The sequence below is a fragment of the Thamnophis sirtalis genome, unplaced genomic scaffold (assembly GCF_051295495.1).
Source record: "Thamnophis sirtalis isolate CommonGarterSnake01/CBP01778 unplaced genomic scaffold, rThaSir2_p1.2 scaffold_5, whole genome shotgun sequence".
NCBI classification, from domain to species: Eukaryota; Metazoa; Chordata; class Lepidosauria; order Squamata; family Natricidae; genus Thamnophis; species Thamnophis sirtalis.
Window position 1 is genome coordinate 121817148 of NW_028261385.1, and position 11264 is coordinate 121828411.

At 37.6% G+C, this 11264-nt stretch overlaps 1 protein-coding gene across 1 annotated transcript; it reads right to left on the reverse strand.

Moving 5' to 3' along the window:
* Positions 1–3312: 3312 nt before the first annotated feature.
* LOC106545662 (motilin receptor) lies at positions 3313–7688 on the reverse strand. The gene is made up of 2 exons (XM_014062294.2): positions 6818–7688; positions 3313–4120 (listed from the first exon to the last, which is right to left on the reverse strand). Exons 1-2 carry the CDS (start codon positions 7647–7649, stop codon positions 3837–3839), a joined length of 1116 nt encoding a protein of 371 aa, XP_013917769.2. The 5' UTR covers positions 7650–7688; the 3' UTR covers positions 3313–3836.
* Between the last annotated feature and the right edge of the window lie 3576 nt (positions 7689–11264).

An 11264-nucleotide genomic window follows, 5' to 3' on the forward strand; every position in this document is an offset into this window, starting at 1 on the left:
CATGCCCCATTCCAAATCCATTTGCTATGACAGGTTAAGGCATGGAAATTATTGAGATCCCACAAAGGGAAATAATCAATAGCAATGAAAAAAGCCGCACTCTGATGTTTAGATTTTACATTAGGTTTTGAATACCTTGTTTATTTTCTGTAGGTCAGTCTTACATTTATGCAAAGAATAGATAGAGATCTGAAACAATGAACATATCATACACAAATATTTGCTGGCTGTAGTAGATTGAGACAAATAGGCACATTTTATACTGTTATTTCATATATTCAATTTTAATACATTACTAAAATTATTTTTAATCTGATTACAAATTCAGGAATAATATACAAAGATAACCTATGTTAATAATTCTGAATGCTTCTTTCCAGCAGGGGAGAGCTTACTTTAAGTCATCACATTTAAAACATTTTCTTAGCTGAAACTAGAATTAGCTTTGTATTACCTTGCATTGTGTTACCTTGCAGAATTTTATTAGCTTCAAAATATGGGATCGATCCATATTCAAAATCAGTGTTATGCATAGCTAATCTAAATCCTTTTGATTTCAGTGACTCTATTTTAATTTTGACTCAATCTGAATCTTAACCTATTCCTTTTTGTACTTTCTTCATACTACTCATTTTTTGTGCTTGTAGATATTATGTTAGTGTCAATATTGCAAATGGAAATATTGGTGGAGCTAATCTGATTGTTGAAGAGTTGTGTAGTAACCAAAATGCTTTTGTAAAGACTTAGCTTAGTATTATTTCCAAATTCACTATCAGCCATTACAAATGAAGAAAGCCATAGAAGCTAAATTGATAACTGAACAGATATATCAGCTGGATCAAAGGAAAGCTATTTTTCAATAACACCATCTGGAGTTTCTAGATGAAAGTTTATGGATGTTAATTGAGCATCTAAGAAAAAAGAGCTAGCTAAGAAAATCATCTCACTTTCATTATTCAACAGAAGCAGAAGCTGAATAATTGATGTATGGTAAGAAACTTGAAGACATTCAAGAGTGTTTATTAAAACGATTAAGCAAATTTAACACATTTCATATGATTTTTAAAATAATTCACATGTGACAATGTAGCAATGAATTACCATTGGATTACAGAATACAGTATGCAATATTTGCTTCAGCTGACAGACATCATAATGATTCAGATTTTTTTTTTTAGATTTTCCCCCTCCCTCTCCATATCTTCCAGTTTGGGATATTTATCAAAGACAGCCAAAGATTTTTTGCACCACTTATAGATAAAATTGTCCTAAGAAATAGTCTCTCAATTTGACAATGGTATTAAAAATAGGAAAGGAAAACTTCATATAAGGAAATTCTTCTATATGGTTGTACGTATGACAGTCTTACCTTAAGCAAAATACCTATTTCTATACTTTGGAGAGCTCTGACTGCAATTACTGAAAACCTGATCACTTGACAAGAGAAACAGGAGCACTTATCTGTTTATAATAGCTAATGCACTTTTCTTTGTGGTTTGTACAAAGCTGATTTTACTTCCTTGATTTCTTTTCCTTATCTAAAAGAAAACTGAGATTCATTGTTATCATTTTTATTAATTTCTAATCTTTCATTTTAGTAAGAAATACTGTATTGGATGAAACATTCCTGCCTATCAATTTCCCATTCTAACACATGTATTGAAAAATTTCTGAACTGAATTTGCTAGTTCTCTATTGAATATGAAATCAGTTGCTTCATTCTTTATGTAATGGTTAAAAAAAGAAGTGGTTAAAAAAAAAGAAGAAAAAGTGATCAAATAAATGTGTCATTTAACATATACATACATACATACATACATACATACATACATACATACATACATACATACATACGGTATATATAATGACACACTATTTTTTCTTTTTTGTTGTTGCTAGTGTTTAATGTATGCTTTTGTTTTGTTTTGTTTGTCTGTTTTCTATTTTACTTTTTATGATAAAACTATAAATAATATTAAAAATAATAGCAGTGACCCTCATGGAAAATACAGGAGCAATTATATTATGATTTTATTTAATAATGCCAGTAGACAGTTTTATTCAGAAAGATGATACCTCACATGAAAGAATCATGGCATGTTTGTTCTTTGTTCAGTATGTGATGTACTTTTTCTGAAATTACCAAATTGATCTATTATTATTATTATACAATTGTATCACAGCGGCCAGTTGTTTCGCTGGATTATTATTATTATTATTATTATCATCATCATCATTATCATTATTTATTTATTTATTTGGTTAATCTTTGGTGAGATTCACAGCCTTTGGGGATAGCTCAACAGCTCGAGTCCTAACCAAGGACCTAGGAACTGTTAAGGTAATGTCAGAGGATAACAACAACAACAACAACAACAACAACAACAACAACAACATTTTGAGATCAGGATTGCTGAATAACTTTTAACCATGTCATTTAAACCAAGAATCACCAACGTGTTTTGTAGTATTACATGCATGAATTCCCATCTGCAATTAAACTCCCAACAAAGAGAATAGAAAAACAATTTGATGTGCATGTTCAATTTTTTCCCTATTGATGTAGAGCTACTACTACAACTACAGGCAATTCCACCAGGTTTTCTTATAATTCCCCTAGTCAATTAAAATTATATCAACTGTTTGGTGTTGATGTTAGGGAAGCAAATGGAGAACTAAACCAAAATAGTCTGATTTAATTTTAATCCCTATCTTCCAATCCATATTTGTTTTATTATTTTTGTTAGTCTATCTAGTCCAGCTAACTGGGTCTTGTCTTTTGAGCAGTGGCAAATTGAAAACCCAGCTACAAAGTACTGAATCATTCTGACACTGGCAAAATAGATAAACCAAAAGCATTACAGTACTGCCTAGTCTAATTTATAAACATACTATAGGTCAAACTCCATGGGCTGGATGCGTCATGTGCTGGCCAAAGCCATGCCTGGTTTAACAAAGGGAGGAAAAGACTGAATATGTCACATAATGCCACCATGATGACATGCTATAGCTGTTAAACAAAAATGTAGGCTGCTACTTTTACAATCAGGTTTTTTTTCCAGCTCATAGATCTTTAGTCCCAGCTGCAGTCCAGTAACCCTCCAGAGGTGAATCTTTTAAAATTATTTTGCTAGAACTGTGGTAGTGAATTGAAAATTGGATCTTTTGTATCTCATACTGTGTTTTTCCAAAAATAAGACAGGGTCTTATTTTCTTTTGATCCCCGAAATAAGCGCTTGGTCTTATTTTCGGAACGGTCTTATATTTTTGAGGTGCAGGAGGCAGCTAGTTGCAATATTTTGGGGAGGTCTTATTTTCGGGGGAGGACTTATTTTAGCACATGCACTCAAAAGCCCAATTGGGCTTATTATCCCAGGAGGTCTTATTTTCGGGGAAACAGGGTATGTCAAATGATGGGCTATCCCATAGTGTTGCTAAGCTAATAGAGCTTTTAAATGATCTCAAGCCTGCTTTCTTCACTGTTGGCTAAACTCAAGCTGCCATTTTTTAAGAGCTGTCAAACTATACTGTAGGAAAGTCCTTGCCTACCAATCAAAATCAGTGTGTGGCTTCTAATACTGGTTTACAAGCATTAGTTTGCGGGAAAGACTAGGTGGTAATTATACTATACACAGTAAGTAGAGAATATCTTTCTCTGCTTGTCTAAATAGCCCTAGTAATAATTTGGTTTCACCAACATGAGCCCAGTATTTACATTTGAAAGAGCTATGCCTGGAAGCATTAACTATGATCTGCCCTTCATTTCACACATCTGCCAAAAAGCAATCAGTGAAAGCAGTGAGAGAAAGGGTCCTAGGAATCATCTGCTTTTTAAATTATCCAGAAATCTCTAGGTAGCCAGCTGTCTCTCTCGTAATAGTTGAAGCCCGTTCTGGTTGCTTTTTGGTTATCAGCAACTTGAACAATGCTGCCCTGTATTTCTTTGAGACAAGATTGTAAAGGATTGGGTTGATAGCAGCACTCAAGTAGAAAAGCTGCAACGCAAAAACATTAAAATACTGAGTGAAGAGCATCATCTTGAAATTCTTTGCGTTGATGTACATGATCCGGCCAACATGGAAGGGCAACCAGCAAATGAGGAATGCCAGAACCAGGATAACTGCAAGTGGGTAGAAAAGAAGGAAATAAGATGACCTGTTGACTTGGTGCAGTTAAGCCTAAGGCATGATTAGGAGCTTTTGGAGTGGATTGATACTCACACTTACTTTGAAATATAGATAAGGTAAGTCAGAAAGCAACAGCTTTTCATCTGAATAGAAATTATTTGAGGCATTCAACAATAAGTGCCTTGATAAAATTAACATACCATTGACTCTTTATTGTTCAGTCTGGCTAATATAAAGAAAATATGTGAATTTGGGTAATGGATGGGGGAGAAGAGGCTTTAACTGAACCCTGGCAAGGTATTTTGGGGTCCTTGATTCCATAGATTTTTCATCTTTAGCTCTGTGTGGGAATATAGTCAAAGATGGTGTGTGATTTGAAGGTCCTCCTGGATTCAAGAGGGCTTGTGCAGAGGCTCATGTTGTGCCCATTATTGGACCAAGAGGTCTTGCTTCAGGTGACTCATGCTTTAGTCACCTCCCAGTTGGATCACTGTAATGAACTGTACATAGGGGTCCCCTTAAAGAACATTTAGAAAATGCATGTACTAGAGGCAGATTTTGTCATTTCTCATTACACCCACGTGATGAAAATATATGAGCATATCATTACACCCACAGGGAGAATAATATCTGGAACCCATAAATCCACACTACTCTCATGGCTGCATGTTCTTTCTAACTCTTTCTAAGTTGATCTCAGGTAATAACAGCAGACAGTCCAAGAGTGGAATAAGATAAACATGCCATTGACTGCTAGAGATCTTCCAATACATAAAATGTGAATGTGACTTTGGGGAGAGGTTTCAAACTTTTGCTTTTTACTGGGTGTAATTCCAGGGTTTGGTCACAGCCAGAATTACACCAAGACTTTGCCAATTTGATATGTTCCGAATAAAAAGATTGATGGAATACGGTTGCTTTGGATTATTCAATCGAGGAACATATTACTTGGAAGCTTGACATTTAGATTTTCTATCTTTCACCAGGCTAAGTATAAGAAACCAATTGAGGATAATATACCACAGTCTTATAATCTAGAGAAGGCACTTGGGATGATTTCATCGTAGCCATAACAGAAGCAGTTAGATGGTTCGCTTCCTTAAATATCAGATTATAACATCTATCCCATTATAATTTTGTGGGTCCATATTATGGTGATTTTATTATGGGTTTATCTTAATTTAATATTTTATCTTCTATGTTTACACTGCTATGCTGTAAGCTGTACTGCCTTCCATTAGGCTTCCTGGTGTGATTCAAGATGCTAGTTATTTTCTATATAACTTTCTATAGCATAGGACTAGACTACTTATGGGAGCATCTTTCTCCCATGGTTTCTGCTCAGCCACCAGATCTAGCAGTGAGAGCATGTTCTGGGTCCCTTCTATCAAACGATGTTATCTTTTGCACCTCAAAGTTGTGGCCTCTCAGTGGCAACGTCTGTCTTGTGGAAAAGCATCTCCCTGAAAATTTGGATAACCCCAACCCTATTAGCTTTTCAATGCCAGGGCGTTGAAAACCTGGCTGTTTCCCCAAGTATTTAAGTCAGAAGTTTAGATCAGTTCTGTTCTTGTCAATGTCCTTTTTCTGCATGATTGGGGTTATTGTTTATCTTAGGGTGCTGGGGATTATAGTGTGTGTGTGGGGGGAGATTAATCCCTCCATGCTGCCAGAGTCACTTGGGTGAGATGGAGAGTCATGTAAATCAAATGAATAAATTTAAAAAAATAAGCAAACAAGCTAAAGGACTTAAAGTTGCTGGCTACTTTGTAATGACTTCTGGCTATATAAACAATTGGACATAAATCACATTTCCAGATAGGGCTACAGAGACGTAGGAGGAAAATCTATTAGATGGAAATATAACCATGAAGCACACTCCCAGAGACTAACTGGGACATTGAATCCAGAACTGTCTGTAGAAGAATGGTACTGAAGAACAATGAGAATGGTTTTGGCCACAGGCTGTAGATCAAGATGCAGTTTATGAGACTAAAAGTATCACCTGCATGTTTGCTTGGTCCCCATGCTCAACTTCAATATATGTAAATAATGACAAATGTATGAGTTCTCTCTCATTCAAAAGAATTGGCTCTGGGACCTCCTGTACTTTGAAAATATTCCCATGAGCCCTAAGCTTTCTGTGTTCTGAGATTCTGAGGAAGTGTTACATCCCCACAGAAGTCTGCATTTGAGGGAACGAGCAACAAAATTTTCTTCAGAGTAGGAGTTCATCCTTATTTTTTTTTAAAAAAATTCTGGGGCTGGAGTGCTATACAGCTCCCTGGGCTATGCAAACCTGATTACTTGTTTACACTCATTAGACCCAAGAAGGGTTAGCTAGACATTCTGTAGGATAACCCTGGATAATACTTGGAACTAGATCGTCCTCACTCACTACTTTTGGACTCCGCTGAGTATCTCCATAGTTGCTTATTATATACCAGGTTTTTTGGGTCTCCATTAATTCTGGAGCTCTGATAAGTGGTATAGTAGATTGGGAGGGTTTTAGATTGTCCACCTCTGCTACAAAATCCATAACAATGGAAATCTGCTATGAATCCAAAGGTTTCCTAATTCTGAATAATGGGACTGGAGGAATTTCTTTGATAAGGTAAGGGATGGACAGGACATTGGAGCGCTAAGATAATGTTTCTTCCCCCGTTTTAAGATACCCTCCATGTACTTACCCAACATGCGCACTGTTTGCTGGTGGTTCCGGTATGAAGCCACACCAAGATGTGTTTTGCCAACACACAAAAGTTCTCTAGCAATCAAGCTGTGGAGAATGTAGAGACAGAAGAAGGGGAGAATGAAGTAGCTGGTGGTGACCCAGAGCATTGTCTCCAGCAGCCCTGACTGTTGGGCGTACAAAGTAGGGCCACATTGACGGCTGAAATCATCATCACTGGAAAGGTTGCCAGCCTGTCGGACTCCCATAAGGAATAGGTAAGGTGCAGCAGAGAGCAGTGCCACAGCCCAGAGCACTACCAGCAGGGCTTTTACCCGCTGTTGGGTCACCAGGACCTTAGCCCGCAGCGGGAAGCAAATGGCCAGATAGCGCTCAGCTGTCAGGGCTGTCAGATGCAGGATGGAACAGTAGGCACATGCTTCACTTGACCAGTGCCACACACGGCACAGCACAGTACCCAGCACCCATGGCTGGAAGCGCCACAAACGGTACAGATCCATAGGTAGACCCAGGAGGAGCATCAACAAGTCAGAGACAGCCAAACTGCCCAGATATAAACTGGTAGTGTTGTGTAGCTCTTGGGAGCAGCTTGTTACAATCACAGTCAAGACATTGCCAATTACACCCAGCACCAGCAAGACCAAGCAAACAGCTGTCACTGGGATGACAATGCATGTGTGCAGCAATGGGCAGAGGTACTTGTTGCAGGGTGGAAGGTGGTCCCAGTTTTCAATGTCAGGTTCTTGACACACAACTAGACTGCTGCTGTTGGTCAAACCCATGTTGCAGGCAATGCTGCAACTGGTCTCCACGCTGCTATTACAGAACATTTGGAGTACCTCTTGACGGAAGATGTGAATTCCCTTCTAAGGCATCAGAAAAAGGTTCCTGCTTTCCTTGGTCTTGCTTGATCTGATGTGTCCTCCTGCAGCTTTTTCTGTTCTGTCCTTTCCTTCTTTCCTCACCTGGTCTCACTTTGTACTGCAGCTCTCAGCAAAATCCCCTGGAGTTGCTGCCCCTTTGCCTGTGCAGTAAAATGAAGTGCCAATGTTCCAATCCCAGTCTGACAGATATCCATGGTTACTAAAAGATAACTCCTCCCAAATAGACAACAAATAAGAAATCGATGGTTTTTATTTGCTCCAAATCAACTCTCATTCTTTCATATCAGAACAGAAGCAGCTGTTGAGAAGCAAATAAAGATCCCCCTCCTCAACCCAAAGTACAAAATAGCTGCTGAGATGTGAAAGAGAAAAGATTCCCCAAAATAGGAGTACCTAAAGGAGAGATTCTTGGATCCCCGGAAGAGATCAGATTTAATACAGAGTATGCTTTTGATTTCATCACAGACGTGACATCTTATTCTCAACTGACTGATATGTCTCTCGAAATTCTCAGTCATCTTGGTCATTGTTATCCCAAAGGTGTGTTTTTTTTAAAAGGTCAACTGGACTTTCTTCGTTTTTGCTTGAAGACGTTTTGCAGAACTGAAGAAGCTTCTTGGATGAGAAGCGAAACAACTTCAAGCAAAAGCAAGAAAAGTCCAGTGGCCTTTTGAAAAAAGCACCTTTGGGGCAATTGACTGATATATGTACCTGCTCATGGGAAATGGGGAGGAACTGTAAACAGCTTAGCTTGTGTGTAAAAAGCACAATGTGTGTGACTAGAAAATTACAGTGTATGAAAGATGAACACTAATTTCTAGGAGCAGATGTTCCACTTTTGCTATGTACTTTTGCACTTTATAGTGTGAGAAGATATCTACGGTATATCTTGAGATGAACTACAGTGATAACATTTCTTAATAAGCTTGGATTCAAACATTTCACACTTTTTGTTGAAGAACAGCTATTAATCAGATAATTTTATTTTCAGGGCGATTCAATGTTCCCCTGCTGATTCCTAAACATTGATGTTACCACTAAGTGATGGTACATACAGTATGTCCAATTTACTTTGGGGTATAGTGATTGGCTAGGATCATACATATATCATGTTAATTTATTATGTGGTGGTTGTGGTTGCTTTTACTGGAAGTAAATCATAAATCCAAACATTGTCAACTATGGTTGAGAGTGAGATATGCAGTCATTAGACAACACAGGAGTATAGTTATACTAGATCTAGTGCTACTCCATCACTGACTTTCAGTGGGGTTGAACATTCAGCACTTGGGCACAATAAGAGGTTCTCCTTGAACCTCGGTTCCTGCTTGAAGAATAGCTGTAGCCATGAGGACTTTGCACGGTTATATCTGGTGTGCCATTTGTACACTTTCCTGGATCAGGAAGCTCTTCGGACAGCCACACATACTCTAATCACTTCACAATTGGATTACTGTAATATATCCCACTTAGAACTTTAGCATTTACATCTGGTCTAGAATATAGTGATGAGAGCACATGATGCATAAATCATTCCACTGCTTTGTGAACTGAACTAGAAACCAGTTGACTTTGGATGGGATTTTTGATGCTTATTATTCACCTTGCAGGCCATTCAAAACCTGGCTTAAGGATTGCCTGTCTCCAGTGACTCTGCCTATCCAGTAAGGTGCAGCAGGTTGGTTCTTCTCCAGTTCTTATTAACTAAAGAATGTAATCTTGGTGGGACCCAGGAAGTGCACCTATTTTGTTCTAGTTACTGCTTTCTTGAAATAGCAATAGCAATAGCAATAGCAGTTAGACTTATATACCGCTTCATAGGGCTTTCAGCGGTTTACAGAGTCAGCATATTGCCCCCAACAACAATCCGGGTCCTCATTTTACCCACCTCGGAAGGATGGAAGGCTGAGTCAACCCTTAGCCGGTGAGATTTGAACAGCCGAACTGCAGATAACAGTCAGCTGAAGTGGCCTGCAGTACTGCACCCTAACCACTGCGCCACCTCAGCTAGAAATTTGTGTGGCTCCCATCCTTATGTCATTTAGGAAACTACTGAAGACCCAGTTGTTTTCGCAGGCCTTGGGTGATTATGAGCCCTCTTTTGTCTTTTAGTCTTTTTTGTTTAAAATATTTTGATCTTTTGATTAGTTGTACATTTTACATGCTCCCTATCAGCTATGCTAGCATGATCAATAGTCATGAGAGTTGCAGCAGAAGGGACATACTGTACAAGGTATTCCAGACTGCACCACTTTTCCCCAAAATAAGACAAGATCTTATTTTCTTTTGACCCCTGAAATAAGTGCTTGGCCTTATTTTCGGGGAGGTCTTATTATTTTTGAGGTGCAGGAGGCAGTATGCATGGTCACTTCATGGCTGCTGCTGTGTTGCAATATTTTTGGGGAGGGCTTATTTTCAGGGGTGGGCTTATTTTAGCGCATGTGCTCAAAAGTCTGATTGGACCTATTATGCGGGGAGGTCTTATTTTCAAGGAAACAGGCTATCTACAACCTTATTATATAAAAGTGTGAACAACAAGAAAGAGACAGTTTGCTTGGTTCTTAAAAATATGAGGGCAACCTATTTCAACAAAATTTGTGCCAAAGCCCAGCTTTAACAGAAGGAAAAGATTCCTGAGACAGGTTCCTGAAGTATCTTAATCAAGCATGGACATTTGTCCATAGCTGGATGTCAGATTGGAATTATGGTAAAAAGAAGTCATGCTGTACTCTGTGCTGGAAGATAATTGACATTTACACCTTTTTGTCACATGAATTAGGATGATCCCCTCTGCCTGTTCAGGTAAGCCCAGTATGGCCAGATGGTAATGCAAGTGGTAGAATGTCCTGAAATCTGTCAGGGCTTAAAAGATTGAGATTCCCCTGCTTTCCTTACTGTCTTACACTTATTATTCCCTTGAGACACTGATCCCTTTAAAAAAGTTTAGAATGATTTGCTCAAGAGTTTAAAATGCTATATTCCACTATTATCTTTACTAAGCACAATTTATATTTTTCTATGGATCTACTTCAAATCTATCAGAAAGGATGAGGTTCACAATATTGGGACCTTTTGAAATAAAATGTATTTGGCTTTAATGAAAATAATTTTGGAGGTGCATATGATGTTTCTACAAATTAAAATATGTTTTCCTTTGAAGTTAAGTGAAATAAATACAATTGATTTTTTTTTGTCTGGAAAAATATGTTAATGCATAGCCATCGTTACTTTAAACATGATTCTGTCCTTGCTTGATAGAAAATATTTCTCTCTACCAAATGACAAATTATTTACAAACATCAGCTGGATCTGAAGAGCATATTTTTGCTCTTTTTTGTAATAGTAATAATTTTATTTGCAAGATTTATTCTTCTATACATTTTGCATTATTTGCATAATTTCTTTTTCAAGATTTTGTTTCATTTGATTCATTATAACTTTCTATGTATGTACTTTAATCAACTGTTAATATATATGCACTGTACTTGTACTGCATTTCATAAAAGTTCAGCAACAGCCTTTCTTTTTAGAATAAATATATAAGAGCCAGACCTACTATCC